This window comes from Leptonychotes weddellii, chromosome 12 (genome assembly GCF_054177405.1).
Source record: "Leptonychotes weddellii isolate Sample4059 chromosome 12, ASM5417740v2, whole genome shotgun sequence".
In the NCBI taxonomy this organism is placed as follows: Eukaryota; Metazoa; Chordata; class Mammalia; order Carnivora; family Phocidae; genus Leptonychotes; species Leptonychotes weddellii.
In genome coordinates, this window is record NC_138380.1 from 73,901,900 (window position 1) to 73,919,227 (window position 17,328).

The 17,328-nt window shown below is 35.9% G+C and overlaps 1 protein-coding gene and 1 long non-coding RNA gene across 2 annotated transcripts in view; both read left to right on the forward strand.

The window, feature by feature from the left end:
* Nucleotides 1-17,328, forward strand: part of SEMA3C (semaphorin 3C) — a 166,354-nt gene that overhangs the window by 80,533 nt on the left and 68,493 nt on the right. The window contains exons 3-5 of the mRNA XM_081799705.1: nucleotides 6,245-6,405; nucleotides 7,559-7,621; nucleotides 16,138-16,257. Of these exons, the coding sequence (XP_081655831.1) occupies nucleotides 6,245-6,405; nucleotides 7,559-7,621; nucleotides 16,138-16,257 (344 nt within the window). The remainder of the gene's footprint in view (nucleotides 1-6,244; nucleotides 6,406-7,558; nucleotides 7,622-16,137; nucleotides 16,258-17,328) is intronic.
* On the forward strand, nucleotides 7,628-15,933 carry LOC145716588 (uncharacterized). Its single transcript, XR_014139382.1, has 2 exons — nucleotides 7,628-12,792; nucleotides 13,807-15,933. It is a non-coding gene; the product is annotated as an uncharacterized LOC145716588 (long non-coding RNA).

A 17,328-nucleotide genomic window follows, 5' to 3' on the forward strand; every position in this document is an offset into this window, starting at 1 on the left:
GCTTATATCGCTAGAGTTTATATTTTGGGAGAATGTATTGTTCTCCCAACCTTGGTTAAATTCTCAAGGCCCACAGTAGTTTCTATTACAAAGGAAAATCCATGTCAATACATGAATTTCAGGTAAGCATATTGTGCTGCAAATTTTCCCTCAGGGAGCATTGGCATGGAAGGCATTACAGTAATTTTCCATCATAGAACTCTACAATAATGCAGATTTCAGGATAGAAGCATGCAATTTTTTTTTTTTTTTTTTTTTTTAAAGACTGTTTCCCAGGAGATTTTCCCAGGGACTTAGAGACCTACACTGCCCTTTGTGGGGCACTGCATTTTCTAATACTACATACTCTCAGCCAAGGTTCCTTCTCAATCAGTTGAGCATGTTCTGAGAAACAGCACAAGTGGTACCTCCAACACGTATAAAAACGATGACATCATTGTTAAGATAAAGAAATAAAAAGACGGTGTTTTCTTTGACTTGTTTAGATGAAAGACCAGTAATTGTGATTTCCTTCTCTCACTAGCCAAATCATTAAATCAGTTATTTTCTCTCACTGTGACCAAATCATTGACTCATTCATTTGACTTATGTTGGATCTACATTAAACCGAAATGATGGATTCTTTAGTCATTCTTTTTATAGATAAAAATCCTCAATCCTTTGAACTCATCTCTTTATGCTAAAAGAAAGTTTGTTTTGTTTTGTTTTTTCCCAAGCTCCAGAGTTCAATTATGGCTAACTAACAGCAACTTAAATAGCGTTTAAACAAAATAACCTTGGCTTCTAGGTTTCTAACAGGGCACTTCCTAAGTAAATCTTCCTTGGTTAACAGCTGTCAACTGTCGATGGGCGGCAGGTAATTAAATTTGAAGATAGCTTTATGGCTCAGAAAAATAGATAAAATCCTTGGACCAGAAAGGTCTTCAGCTAATGCAGTTATTGCTCCCTCTGGTATTTGAATTAATGCAAGAGATTGATTATTTTCTAATGAAACAGATAAAGAGGAAAACTGCCATTGTTTGTTACTTGCAAGTAAAATTTGGTTGAGGCTGTTTTCCTGGCTAAGATCACACTCTTGGTTTTATTTCAGTATAGATTAGGAAGAGAAGGGAAAAAGAAAAAATGATTATTTGAAAAAATACTGGAACGAAACAAACCGTGATAGAAAGAATGAGAAGGTGACAGGTAGGGGCTATGAATACTTGGAAGATGTGGCAGTTAGGAAGGGTTTCTTTTTCTTTTCTTTTTTTTTAAGACTTTATTTATTTATTTGAGAGAGAGAGAAGGCACACAAGCCGGGGGGAGCAGAGGGAGAGGGAGAAGCAGGCTCCCCACTGAGCAGAGAGCCCTACACAGGGCTCCATCCCAGGACCCCAGGATCATGACCTGAGCTGAAGGCAGAAGCTCAACCTCCTGAGCCACCCAGGTGCCCCTAGGACGGGTTTCAACAACAGGAAATGCAAACCTCAATGTGTCTAAAAAAAAATGCATGTTGTTGTTTTTTTAAATTTTATATAACAGAAGTAGTTCAGTGTGAGCCGTTCCAGGGTGAGTTCAGAGATTAAATCATTTCTTCACCCAGGTTTTTTTTCTAAATTTTGCTTGCCATTCTCAGCTAGCAATCGGCTTGGTAAGCCATTCTCAGCTAGCAACTGAGGCACGTATCATATCCCTCACGTACAAATGTCCAGAGGCAGAAAACGAAATCACCTCTTTTCTTGTGCCAGTCTTGAAGACGGAAGAAATCTCTTCCAGTACCCCTGCAGAAGGCTTCCCTTTAAATCTCATTGACCAGAACTCATCACATGTCCCATTTAAACCACTCCCTGGCTAGGGGTGAGGTGGGTCGACTATGTTCTATATAGACCAGCTCTGCCTACAGGGAAGACAAGGAAAGTTCTGTTAGATGGAAGGGCAATAATGTCTCCTGCTCAAACGAGCACACCCTGATCCTCTGCTGTGTGCTGGTGCAACATCCCTTGAGGGTATTAATATAACCGATTTATAGATGAGGAAATCAAAACTGGGCAAAGTGTGGGAGCTTTCTTAAAATAATATACTCAGTAAGTGATGAAGCTAGGATTTCAATTCAGAACTGTCTGACTCGGATTGTGTACTCACACCCCAGTACCACACTGTTGCCTATACAGCATGATTTGCTTTCAGTTTCAGTTACAGAGCTGCTCTTTTTGGATGAAGCAATCAGTGCATCTCTATGTTTTGCCTTTCACTTTAGATTCACTCCCCTCAGAGCTGCTTCTCGGGGCTTCCTCAGAGACTCACATAACCCCTGAGAAGAACAGGAAAAACTCTACTTGCAGATTTGATATTTCTAATGGCAAATTGCTATTCTAATTTTACATGTTTGTGGGATATAACTGCTTTAATGTGAATTTAATCCGTCAACATTCAAGCAGTCTCTCTACCAAAGAAATTTCCTTTTCAAATCCCCCACAACTAGTAAGGGCATGTTCATTTCTCCTTTCCTTAGTTTACAGCTTCCTTTTACCCCCAGACCAGCTTCATATAAAGTCAATTCCAAATCCTTTCTTTTAAGCATTCTGCACATCAACTCTTCCTTTCCACTTTTAGCATATCAGCATCTTTATCAACATTATATCTGGAATATCCTCATCTCTTAGTTTTCCATTCTCACATACTTTAAAGTTATCCTGCCACTCAAACAAATTATTTTCCTTAAAAATGACTTATTTTATCATTTCACTCTCCTGTTCAAATACTTTGAGTACATTCTACATGTAAAAAACATGAAGTATTAAATACATGAATACATAAAAACCAGGCAGTCTTGTCCTCTATGTTTCCTTCATGTGTAAGGAATTATTCTTACCTTGCTGGCTGAAGCTTGATGTCTTTTCCCAAGTCATAATAATGTAACCCATGTCACTATGGGACAGGCACTCTTTTAAGTACTTGATGTATATCAACAATTTAAACCTCACAACACCCCTGTGAGGTAGGTACTATTATTATTATTCTGATCTTACACATGAGGACACTAGAGTGCAGAGGGATAAACGCACCTGCCAAGAACATATAGAAACGAAATGGCGGAGCTTGGGTTCAGACTCCAGTGGTTGGGCCCCAGAGGCCATGAACTCAGTCACATTTTACTTTTATAATCCATGTATTTCACTGAGAGTTATTTATTGAAGAGGTGTATGTTGAACATCTGTTCTTCACCCCAAGCTATATCCTTCTCCTGATGTTTTTATAGAGAAATTATACAACCATGAGTCTCCTCCATATGATGAAAAGCAAGCTTTATGTAAATTTTAGGCAAAACCAAGGCAGCCTTTATCTTTGCAAACTCTGACTGACATTTGTGGGATTCTGTACTCTCTCTCATGTTCTGAGCTCTTGGATATTTCTTCCCCCTATTTCAGCAATAACCTCTGGTCTGGCAGGGGCTGACTTTTTTTCCTGAATGACGTCCCTCTCCCCTGTCTTGCTTTCCTCATGAAAGAAGCAGTTCCAGTTTCTGGGCCAGTGGTACCGCTGCTGCCAACCACATCACCTATCTGTCTATGATGCCTGCTGAGGCTCAGTAACTTAGAACTAGGTTAGCACGCCACACAGCACTCTGCATCTCAAATCTCCGAGTTCAAGATCTGTCATCTAGTCTCTTGTTTAAAATCATCTTTCAGGGGTGCCTGGGTGGCTCAGGTGGTTGGGCGTCTGCCTTTGGCTCAGGTTATGATCCCAACTTCCTGGGATCAAGTCCCACATAGGGCTCCTGGCTCAGCGGGGAGCCTGCTTCTCCCTCTCCCTCTGCCTCTCCCCCTCCCTCTGCCTCTCCCCCTCCCTCTGCCTCTCCCCCCGCTCATGCTCTCTCTCTCTGTATCTCTGTGTCTCAAATGAATAAATAAAATCTTTAAAAAATAATAATAAAATCATCTTTCAATGTCTTTTGTTCTTGTCTTCTCTCATGATTGACTTCTCAAGACTCTTCTGAGGTATTTTTATTTTTATTTATTTTTATTTTTTTAAAGATTTTATTTATTTGTCAGAGAGAGACAGCGAGAGAGGGAACACAAGCAGGGGGAGTGGAGAGGGAGGAGCAGGCTTCCACCGAGCAGGGAGCCCGATGCGGGGCTCGATCCCAGGACCCTGGGATCATGACCTGAGCCGAAGGCAGACGCTTAACGACTGAGCCACCCAGGCGCCCCACTGAGGTATTTTTATAACTTCCACATAAAAAAATTCTACACTTTACTGTCATTGTATGGGCAAAATATCACAGGCTATGTTTTATGATCATGTGTTAGTAATTTTAGGAATCTAGCTCCTTAAAAGAAAAGGGGGAAAAAAAAGAAAAATGTGTATCTATTTATCTAATTCAATATCTTTTTGATAGTAATTCAAATTTGATAATACTATACTAATACTAACTAATAATTATTAGAACTTATTGTATACTTTTTCTGTCATTCATTTCTAATATTTACATGTATTAATTCAATTGATGTCCATGGGAACTCTTGGTAGAGGTGATATTGTTGTTTTTTGCAAATGAGAAAATTAAAGCCCAATGCAGTTATGTAACTTGTTCGATGTCACAGGAAGTTTGGTACCACAGCCAGGCTTCATAATCACTGTGCTACTCCCATGACATTTTCAGATTCTTGGCTAGATATAGAACTGCTTGAAGAATATAAGGACAAACATTCTGAACTGATATGCCCAGGAAATAGGTTAAATTTGTGACTTCTCTATCTTTACATATGGGATATGGCCCAAGAGTTCACAGAATATAGTTCATGGCTTTCTATAAGAATTCTTATCATTTCAGGTTTTGGTTTAAGTCACACCACAGCCTATGAGAATTTCTAGAAGTGTATTTGTGATTCAACATCTAAAATTTAGAAATATTTCATCATTGAAACAGTAAGTTATGAAAGCAAACTCCTTTGTACAGTTTGTCACTCTCTTAAGATCATAATCTCAAGAACAAAGAAATACTGAACCATTTGAATGGGAAAGGTGTAAATTGTACAAAGGAGCATTTTGGCTGGAAAGAAAGCTGAATTTGCTATATTGATTATTGATTTTTTTAATTGTCGTGGTGCATTCGTTGTCTTCTGAGTTCAGCTATACAGGCACAGATTTTACACATAATGTAGAAGTTAAGTGAGCATGAGTCAGTGATCATTGAGATACTGAAAATCTAAACATTCAGGTCGTCTGAATATTTATGGTTTACTTTTTCATATATACATAGGTAGACTGTCATTTAAACAACATAGCCTTCTGAATGAGGTATGATGGGCAAAGAGTAGATTTTTTTTCAAGTAATTTCTAGAAAAAGACATCAAACTAGTTAGAATTATGTTGAGAAAGTAAGGTAAATATTTAAAGTAGAAAATACCAATCCTAAAATGATAAATGTATTGATTACAACCATAAAATAGAAGAGAAGCTAAGAAGACATCACACTGCCATTACTTTTGTTTTTTGTTGTTGTTGTTGTTCAACCTGCTCATTTGCTATATTTTGCTATATTTTTTTGGCTGATCTATTTTAGTTTTGAGCTGATGATAGCCAGTGATAAAACTGAGTTGAGATTCTTACAAAATGTGAATAATTTTTCAATAAAATAGTATCATAAACTTAATGTTGCATTTATTGATTTATGTTTTACTTCAGTATAGAGGCAATAAATAAAAATAACCACGAGCATAATTCTATTTTATTTATTTTATTTTATTATGTTATGTTAGTCACCATACATTACATCATTAGTGTTTGATGTAGTGATCCATGATTCATTGTTTGCATATAACACCCAGTGCTCCATTCAGTACGTGCCCTCTTAAATACCCATCACCAGGCTAACCCATCCCCCCACCTCCCCTCTAGAACCCTCAGTTTGTTCCTCCGAGTCCATAGTCTCTCATGGTTCATCTCCCCCTCCGATTTCCCGCCCTTCATTTTTCCCTTCCTGCTATCTTCTTCTTCTTTTTTATTTTAGCATATAATGTATTATTTGTTTCAGAGGTACAGGTCTGTGATTCAACAGTTTTATAAAATTCACAGCGCTCACCATAGCACATACCCTCCCCAATGTCTATCCATAATTCTCTTTTAAAATTAATTTATTATTGTAGGAAGGAAAATATATCTTAACTTTTTTGGTAAATATTTCTATAAAATAGTTTTCATTAAAATAATAGAATCATGGAACCAAAATCCTCTGTTTTTACTGTGCTGTTCACTATTTCAGAGCTTCGAGAAACCAAGACCTCTGAATACTTCAGCCTGTCCCACCACCCTTTAGACTACAGGATATTATTAATGGATGAAGATCAGGACCGGATATATGTGGGCAGCAAAGATCACATTCTTTCCTTGAATATTAACAATATAAGTCAAGAACCTTTGAGTGTAAGTTTGTCATTTCTATGAGGGCCATGTTGACTTTGTTAGGTTCCTTTTCCTTTAAACATTTCAAATATAATGAAAATATTGTGTATTCCATTAGAACTATAGAAAATACAGGCCACATGTCAATAAATAATTAGACGTTCATACTTACCTCATGGACTGAAAATATAATCAATTCAGTTCTCACTGTCTGGCTTCATAGATTTTAACACTTCAAAATCTGAAACGAAATGAGAAAATACTTCCTGTGTTTGTGTTTGCATACGAGTGTGTGTGTGTGTGTGTGTGTGTGTGTGTGTATACAGAGAGATAGACAGACAGAAAGAAGCATACAGTATAGCCTGAAAAAAAATGATCAGACTAAAGGAAAATCTACCTTGTCATCTGTATGTAATCCAAGAAGGCCTAAAAGGAACAGTTAAGTGCACTGTTCTGTGAACAGGTATGACTTATATTTATCTTCTATTTCACAAGAAGGACATAAATTGATCTTCATTGGAGTAAAGAAGTAAAAGTAAATTATAAGTTTAATATAACAAGAATTCTGAATTTATTATTTTAACAAGGGTCAATGGCTGACAATTAAAAAGAAAATAATCATCACTGTCAGACTTGACCCAAGGCTACAGTGACTTAGAACACTAGCTGAGTATTTGAGAGAGGGAATCTCTTGGATTCAATCCAAGTTATTTTAGCTGTTGAAGTACCTAGGGGCCTGTTTTAAGTAAATCTACCAGCCTGGCTCTGTGGTTTACCAAAAACAACATTAAACCAAAATAGTAATATAAATGTAAATTCATTGTGATGTAAGCAGTTGAGAAAAATATAGTAGAAAAGGAGGGAAATATACATTTTATTGTACACATGAATGACCTTATTTTAATACTATGTCATTAGGAAATGGGCACATGTTATTGAAAGACTTTTGTTAAAGGAAAAATTGATGGGAGAAATAAAAACAATTATTAGAATAAAATAATAAAATTTTTATGAATTTAAGTTTATAAATTTAAGTTTATAAACTGAAAGAAAACTCTTGAAATATAAATATAGAAATGCCTTAAAGAAATGTGTTAGCATAAAGTAAATGAAGAGCACTGAGTTTCATACGTAAAAGTGAGATTATGCAACCTTTATTTTCCTTTCTGAGCAGGTTTTCTGGCCGGCATCTGCAATCAAAGTCGAAGAGTGCAAGATGGCTGGCAAAGATCCCACAGTGAGTGCCTAAAAAAACTCCAAAACTTAAATATTTAGTCTTTGAATCCATGTACTTCGAGTGCAGCCAAGAGTGAGACAAAGGGTGTTGGTATTTTAAATCTTCGGCAGGACACATGGTAAAAAATGTAAATGCAAAGAAATTGGAACTCTTAAACACTGTAACTTAGGAATTCCTGACTGGGTAAAAATTTCTTGCCTTGCTTTCATTATTGCATTCTGACACATTTCGTGATGGATTTCAGTAATAACCCCTGTTCCAGTGGATCCAACCTGTAGAATTCTCAGCAGGCCACTGAAATAATGATAATGCAAGTGTCTGGAGAAGCTCCCAGATACCATGTGGGCTTTTCCAAAGAAAGATCTCGGCAAAAGGGTACTGGTGAGCCAGCACATTCCAGAGGCTTAAATCACCAATGATTACTGGTATCTTTGTTAGTTAAAAATAACCATGGAAACAAAAATCAAGACAGACATGAATATCAATAAATGTTCAGTGTGCAACATTTGTACAAATTGTATATCTTTAGGCAGAATTCCATATAAAGAGTTAAGAAAGAAATCTATATGGATTTCTGCAAACAACTTGCTGAAACTGACACATTCAATTATTCTCGAATATTATAAAACAAATACATGGACCCGGTCTTTTATGTACAGGTTATTTAATTTTATAATGAAGCATGTATGTCATTTTACCTTCTTGTCTCAAAATGCAAAAAATATAATGGACCCGTATATCAGAATTACCCATTCTTACACAAATGATTTGGTAAAGGTTTTTTTTTATGGATTTATTTACTTTTTCAGTCATTCATTCCAATACAGATTGAGCCCCTATTATATGTCTGGCATAGTGTTTATTGTTACAGACATAATGTATACTAAAATAGACAGTCTGACTTTCCTCAACTTTATTATCTTGCTGGAGAAGTCAACATTGATCAAATGAGCATGGAAGTATGTGCTTATGCAGGTATGAAGTTGAAATATGGTGGCTGGGTAGAAAAACTAGTATTTGTACACACACATACACACAATCAGCTCTGAGGTCATAAGAAATAACAGCTTTGACTTCGTGTAAAAAATGTTGACTAAGGGCGCCTGGGTGGCTCAGTCGGTTAAGCGACTGCCTTCGGCTCAGGTCATGATCCTGGAGTCCCGGGATCGAGTCCCGCGTCGGGCTCCCTGCTCAGCGGGGAGTCTGCTTCTCCCTCTGACCTTCCCCCCTCTCATGCTCTCTCTCTATCTCATTCTCTCTCAAATAAATAAATAAAATTTAAAAAAAAAAATGTTGACTAAGCACTCATTGTAAGTGTAGAGGTAAGAAATGCTGTCTTCAGGGTCCAAGGCTATGCACTGAGCTTTGATAGTGAGGGTCTCAGAGATTCATCACAGTGGTTCAAGGAAAAGAATGATCCTTGTGAAAAGAGGAAGTGTGGAAATTAAACTTTCATTTTCATTGACTCTTAACCATCCAGGTATGAGGTTCTGAAAAGGTCTGGTGTGAGACAGGGCCATGGAAGACTCTGGGTCTCACTGGAGGGTGTTGTTGAGAGGTCACCAGGAGTGACTCAGTTCTGGGTCTCATGTTTTCAGTTTTAGAATTCACCTTTTAAGAGAAATTTTCAAATGGGCAGAAGGAGCTTTCAGAGGCATATTTGCTCCCCATGGGATCTGCTGGGCCGTAGTGTATAGGAAAAAATCCAGAAAAATGTGTAAGAAACACTCAATAGAATACATTATGCTTGTCTTCTAGGGAACAAATAGTAGAAAGTATAATGGTGTGGAGAAGTCTTTTTTTTGTCCAATGAAGCTATTATTTCAATAATTGTGCATGAATTTGATTGTTTTCTTTCATTCTCTAATGTAGAGATTTGGCCCGCTGATGTGTATCCTACCATGTCTTGCCTTTTGCCACAATAATATCCTGTGGCTGTAATTACTGGATTTAGTTGTCCTCTTTGTTCAAAAGATTTTCATTTCCCATTCATATGAAGCATCACAGACAGAATATGTAGGATTTAGATACCATTGCACATTCTCTTTTCAAAGATTGGTGTTGATTTTCTGAAGAATCTTAGCCAAGTAATTTGATGTCTTTCTCCCTTTGGCAAAATAGAAATGCTCTGTCATTTGCTTTCTTATAATTAAGAGTCATTAGATGAAATCTTTAATACATGCTTACATTTTCCCATAGTTTTATCATGCTGTAATATCATTCATGGATATCTTTAAATTCTGCTATGTAGCCAGTTAGTATACATAACAGAAGTAACTGGTGGAGGGTTCTGTTCTAATATGGCCAACATTGTTGGGTCCTGGGAAATAATCAAACTAACTCTTTCAAATACATGTTCTGTCTATGCAAGAGAAGAGAATGTTTGACAAATCCAGCTCATTTCGTACATGTGAAGAAGTACTTAGAGAGAAGTGTCCTTTAATCAGGCCACAAGAAAAAGACCAGTGGTAGGAAAAGAAGGCAAAATAGTCTTTAGAAATTCTACGGAACAACATATTTTTATTACATGCTTTAATGAAATTAAATAGTTAATCATCTCTTAATTCTGTTAGAAGAAATATCTAATACTCAATATTTTATTTAAAAACACTGGAATTTTAATTTGTGCAAATCAGTTACCTATTATGAAGGAACCAAAGGTGAAGAAGATGGAGTCTCTATCTTTAAGAGTCTTTACAAGATACTAGAGATGATGAGACATATATGCAGTAACTACCAAATAGTAATAGCCAACATTTAATGGAATGGGCCAGGCACTGTTCTAAGTCTTTCTTTTAATCCTCAAAATAGCGCTACAAGATGGACAGTATTGTCACCATTCACATTTTTAAGTTAAAAAACAATCACTAAGAGTGAGGAACTTACCACAGCTGCCCTGCTAGCAAGTGGGAGGGGGCCCACTCTCTGTCTTACCTGATAAAACATGCCATCTCACTAGGAAGAATTCGGTAAATGCTAAGGATACCCACAAAAGACAAAGAAAAACACGCTGCAGCTGGGATATTTAAGAAAGTTTTGATAGATTTGTTGGCAACTACATTAGGTCTATGTTAATCTTTTTCTTTATTTTATTTCAATGATACTGAAATTGAAATAAGTTATACCCTTTTCCTCTTTCAGCCTTTGACCCCAAGTACATGTGACTCCCTTCTTATTCAATCATCTTCCCATCTTTTTAACCTGGGAGTCACCTACTTACCTTCTCAAGTAACAGTGCAGATGTCACTTCTCTGTAAAGTCTCATCTGCCCACCCGGGGCTAGGCTGGCTGTCCCTCCGTGTACACTGGAAACACGGGCACATGTTGTACTGTGTTTGTAACTATAAGTCTCCCCTTACTGATTGGAAATACTGGGTAGTGTCGTTATTCTCTGTGCTCAGATCCATATCAAGTTAAACAAGATCTGAAAAAATTCAAACCAAGCATGGGAATCTGTTCCAAGTAATCGTCAGAAGTTGGGGGTAGGACGCAGTGGATGGTGAGTTTATTGATGCCTTTAAATTAATAGTATTTTTAGTAAATTCATTTTGCACATATTTTAGAATTTCATTTTGATTAAATTAAAATATTTTGATGTTAAATATTATATTAATCATCTACTTAAGCAAAACATAAGCTAGTGACAATTAAAATCCATACTGCTGTAGCAACTGAAAGAAAATACACAGCATGGACTCAAGCATCTCTTATTCCTTTAGATTTTTTTAATGTACCAAATTTTAATTAGAGAAAATAACACTTATTAGAAAATAATTCAAGATAAACTAAAATTTGATCCCAGTAATCATATATCTATTGTAATAAGGTAATGTTTATAAAGAAAATACATTATCATGGTGGGAATATAGCTAATTTTCTGCCTCACTAAAGAGACTGTAACCCACCTCCCATTTCCCATTCTGTCCCGATGTATTCACATTCCTCCATGCTCCATTTATTTCTAAATGTTAGTATTTTATTCATACTCTAAATAAATTGAGCTTACACAGTAGCACATACGCTGTCAAACATATCCAATGAGATAGGGCATAATGAACGCACTAAGTAAATACTGTAAGAGATCGTTGGAAAATTAAGCAGGATTACATATATTTAGACATGTGCATTACATGCACACAATGTCAAACTTTATTAATTGAGGAATATCAGTTTCCCTATTTATGTGACCAAAGGATCCCAAACTACTGGAAAATATATTTTCTTTAGAAATATATTTATCAAAATACCTTGATTTATTGCTCACACCAAAGAAGTGTAGGCCAAGAAGAAAAGAATAAGAGGGACTTTTTTCCCCATTGCATAGTCTGGGCCATGAAGAGTCAATATTTTTAAAGCCTTATGCATCTGTGCTCCAGGACATATTTTCAAAAACATCTATGTTAAAAATTACATAACAAATACATGTTCAATACAGAAATCTTTGAAGACCTAGAAGAGCATGTAAAAAGCAACAGAAAACAATATCTTCTGAGCTCTTTCACCCTAGAGACTTAACCTCTCTGTGCTTCAGTTTCCTTGTCTGCATAATGGGCAGTCTCATAGTACGTACCTTATTGGGTTGTTATGAGGATTAATGAGTTAATATTTGATGAGAGCTTAGTACAGTACATAGCACATGGTAAGTGGTATATTACTATTAAGTAAATAAAATAAATTCCACTACTCAAAGTAATCACTTAAAAATTGGGTGTATATTTTTGCAGCACTTTATTGTTTGAAATTTATAGGAATATAAATAAAATGGTATTATATTCTGCATAATGTTAACAGCATGATTTTTCATTTAGCATTGTACCAAGAAGCAGTTTTAAAAAAGGACTAAGCAATTAAAAAAAAAAAAATCCACAGTTTTAAACTTCACTGAAGGCTCATTCTCCAAACCTTTCATAGATGTCTGCTATGGTCAGGACCTGTACTAAGCTCTGTTCAGGAAAAATGCCCTGTCCACTTCATCAGACTTTTTCTGACCACTGAAATAAAAAATACGTATGGAAGAATCCAGTATCTGACACTGTGCATATTTATTGTGTGCTAGACACGATTCCACACACGATTGCTCACAACAAATGTTATCATCACCATTTACAGGTAAAAAGATTGAAGCACAGAGAGGCTAAGTAAATGTCTCAAGTTCAAACAGCTACTGAAAGGTAAATCTAGAGTTTGTACCCAGGTCAATTGGCTCTGAGATTTGTACACTTAAATCCACCATCTACTGCCCATCTGAAGACTGTGGCATGATGACAGACCAACTCTAATTGCCTCTCTGGTTTCATCACACAGTAATTCACTATCCCCTCTAGGCACTGCTTCCCAAGTAAATCCTGCTCTGTCATGCCCCCAGTATTTTTTTTTGTTCATGTTCTTTTTTTTCTGTCGGAAAGCTCTTTCTTTGTGCTTTTGCCTGTCAAAGTATCTAGCTTATTCTTCAAGTTCCAGCTCCAATGACACCCCCTTTCAAACTCTTACACCCAGGTCAGCATTATTCATTCTCTCTTCTCTCCTCCTGTAGCATATTGTTGAAAAAACATAACTCTATTATAGCATCTACACAGCCTCATATATTATGGTTTCCTTTCTCTGAAAGGAGAAATTGAATCTATTCATTTCAGTGTTGTTGGCACCATATACAGTGTTTACATAGAACGAGTTCAGTAAATATTTGCTGGATAGCATTGATATGATTGCTGTGGTCTAAATCAGAAATAATGTGGACAAAAACTATGGAAACAGAAAAGACCTAGAAAATGATTTCCAGTAATTAACTGATTTGTTTTTCCTTTGTCTTTTTCTCTGTGGGGAAGGTTGGAGGGGCACACTGGGCATTATCAGGTAGTCTGGGAATCTGTTTCATGGTGAATCCACCCCTTTCTTTGGAAAAACTAGATGGTGGAGGGTAACCATGGTTCCAGACCCAGCACTTCATTTAACTTCTTTGGGACTCAGTTTCCTCATCAATGAAATGGGACTAATACTTTAATTAGAGCATTGCTTTGAGGATTAAAAATACATAACATCAAAGGATTGCAAACATTAATAACTTGTAAAAACTTTCCTCTACCCACTGTGGATTTCTCACCCAGTGACAAATTATAAAGTGATTAAAAGTACAAGATTCAATGTTAGACACACATGTGCTTGAAATCTGTTTTACCTGTTTCTAGCTCAATGACTTCAAGCAAATTAACTAAAAAAGCTCTAAGTTCTGTTTTTCTAAAAGGAGTTGAATTGTACCAAACTGAATGAATGTGAAGTGCCCAAATGGTTGTAAGTACATTCAATAAATGTGAGCTATAAAAGTGAGAAATCAAACCCCCTGGGAAGTAAAACAGGTTAAATATGTAAAATGATCATTCCAAAGTCTAGTGCATGGTAAATTCCCAACAAATACTGACCATGATAAGTAGATATAAAATAGAGAGAGAGATAGAAACATATACATGAAACAAGTATAATCTGTATTTGAAATACAGTACATATTAGTGATGTCTTTCTTTTTACCAATACCAGTAATTCATGACAGTAAACGGTCTACAAAACTCAAGACGACATATAATCTATTATTAATAGAATTGAATTCATGTCTTATATGGGAAAATAGAATATACAGAATCCCAGAATGATTAAACTTGTATGTGAAAAACATAAACACAAGTCGATAACCTAAACCTGGATGTATTATATAAACATCATACTTCATCTATTCTTTTTCTACAGAGAAACACATTATCATCTGCAGTTATGTAGTCAATTTCCAGGTACCTCTATATAAACAGGTGTCAAGATACAGTGACACTATATATTTAACAAAAACTCTTGATGTCTTAAAATAAAAACAAAGTGTATAGTCTGGTCTGTAAGGATTAATTTCTTTGACAACAGAGCTAATGATTATTTCATAATAAAATCCATGATAAAAACATGTATAAAATTACAACATATAAAAATAAGCATCTGTTCGCTGGCAAGTAATAATATAAAAGGAGAATATTGTGAGAAAATGTAAAATAATATTGACTTAAAATTAAACTTGACTGCTAAAAAAAAATTAACTTCTACTTTAGTAGAATTGGTTGTTTTTTTTTTACTTTACTAATAATATAAATAATAAATGTGCTTATAAAAAATTAGTAATATGGTACTTTAAAAGAGTAAAAAAAAAAAAAAAGAAATATATGCTGTCTGACTACCCATGGGAAAACCACTGTTACCTTTTAATATATCTATTTATAAAAAAAATTGTCCTGGGGCACCTGGGTGGCTCAGTTGGTTAAGTGACTGCCTTCGGCTCAGGTAATGATCCTGGAGTCCTGGGATCGAGTCCTGCATCGGGCTCCCTGCTCGGCAGGGAGTCTGCTTCTCCATCTGACCCTCCCCTATCTCATGCTCTCTCTCTCATTCTCTCTCTCTCAAATAAATAAATAAAAATAAATAAAAAATAAAAATTTTGTCCTTATAACATCATTTTTATTTATCTTTTATTTTTAAAGATTTTATTTATTTGAGAGAGAAGGAGAGGGAGAGAACTCGAGCGGGGGGAAAGGCAGAAGGAGAGGGACAGGCAGACTCCCTGCTGAGCAGGGTGCCCACCGTGGGGCTCGATCCCAGGACCCTGAGATCATGACCTGAACCAAAGTCAGACACGTAACCAAGTGAGTCACCCAGGCGCCCCTTTAAAATCATTTTTATGATGTTTTTTGTGAAGAAAAATTACTAAAGAAAACAACATTGAATCTCAGGCTTGCTTAATTTGTAGTGAAGAAGGGATAGTGAGCCTAGCAATATACAACATGCAGTGATTAATTCACAGAGATCTACCTTTGATGCTGACCATGTTTATATACTTCTACAAGGTCAGAGTCAACTTATAATTACAATAATATTTTGCATTTCATTGAGTGAACAAATGACAACTTTTCCAATAGTGGGACTAGGAGCAGGTGAAAAGAAAACTGGGGAAGAAAGTATTTTAGGGGAATGGAGGCCAGAGAGATAATGATCGCATCACAATGTTGGCATGTGTTTACAATCTGCTTTATTCACCCACTGTAAAAGCCAGTAGTGTTTGCCATTATGTGGTAATGATGATATGGACATTGTATAAGCACAGTTTCATTCAAAATATGTTTATATAACGTGTGTGTGCATACATGCCACGTTTTGAGGAACATTTGAGGAAACATTTTGGTGTACTTTTCAATTTCTCAACTTCCTCAGACATAGAGTAAGTTCATAAAGTTTCAGAACATAAAAACTTACACAGTGTATAAAATATTAAAATATGAGAGAGACATACCAATTCAGTCATCCAAGTTGAACTACCTTCTTCCTGAAGTAAACCAATAGGATAAACCATGTTATTCTCTTGTTATCTGCTAACAACAACAAAAAAGGGAGAGCAGGAAGGAAAATATATAGCAGAGTATGAGAGTACTACTTAGAAATAGCAATAAAAGTCACTGTATTACTAACTGCTTATTCATTTGTTCTTTCAGCATGGCTGTGGGAACTTCATCCGTGTAATTCAGGCTTTCAACCGCACTCACTTGTATGTTTGTGGGAGTGGTGCTTTCAGCCCTGTGTGTACTTATTTGAATCGAGGGAGGAGATCAGAGGTAAGTGTAACAATTTTTCATTATTAGTTTTAGTGTTAGTGTCAAAGATTTCTTAAAACTGTATTTGAGTCTAAAAAAGTTGATTTCCATCAAAGGTTCAAGCCCTTTTATTTATTTTTTATTTATTCATTTGAGACACAGAGAGAGAGAGAGAGAGCATGAGCAGGGGGAGAGGGAGAAGCAGGCTCCCCGCTGAGCCAGGAGCCCGATGTGGGGCTCGATCCCAGGACCCTGGGATCACGACCTGCGCTGAAGGTGGATGCTTAACGACTGAGCCACCCAGGCGCCCCCATTCAAGCCCTTTTAATTCAAAATATATTTCATTTGGTTACTGTCCTCCAAGTTACTTAAAGTGTAGCTTTTGCCTTCAACTAAATACATATATTTCTGAATAAAAAAGCTGCAAAAGATGCAGGAAAGAAAAATGGTGTAATTTTATAATTATTTAGAAAAGAAGGTATTGATACTATTTGCTCCAAATTATAGAAATATTTTAGTATACCCTCACTTTCTTAAAGCTATTTTAAGTAATTTCTTATTTAACTTTCAAGTTTGGTAAACTTTTATGAGATAAGTGTACAAGATATATAAAGCAGGATGCCAAATGCCTTTGCTGAAAAGAACTTTCTAAAATTAATAGATCATACTTTCATTTTAGACCAACATTATAGTCTACCCTAGACTTTTTAGCTTTATTTTTACATTAGTTAAAATGATTTGGGGTTCTATGAACAAACACATTTGCTAAACACTAAGTATATACCTAATGTGTCTAGACAAATAAAGGCTGGTTGAACTTCACCAATGATATTTAAAACTCTGTTTATCTCAATTTGTAATTAGTGACTAAGGAAAGTATGCATTAGACCAAAAGAGATTTTCCCTCCTTCCTTTAATCGAACATGTTGTTTTACTAAATAGAAGCATTTTAAAAACTTAATTATTCTAAATTATCTTGCTTTGTTTTCCTTATGCAACTTAAATCTAGAATGTCCAGTTCTTAAAGAATGTCAATTCAATCTTAGAGATTAGAACTGTAAAAAAGATTAAATATTCCTACTGACATACCTT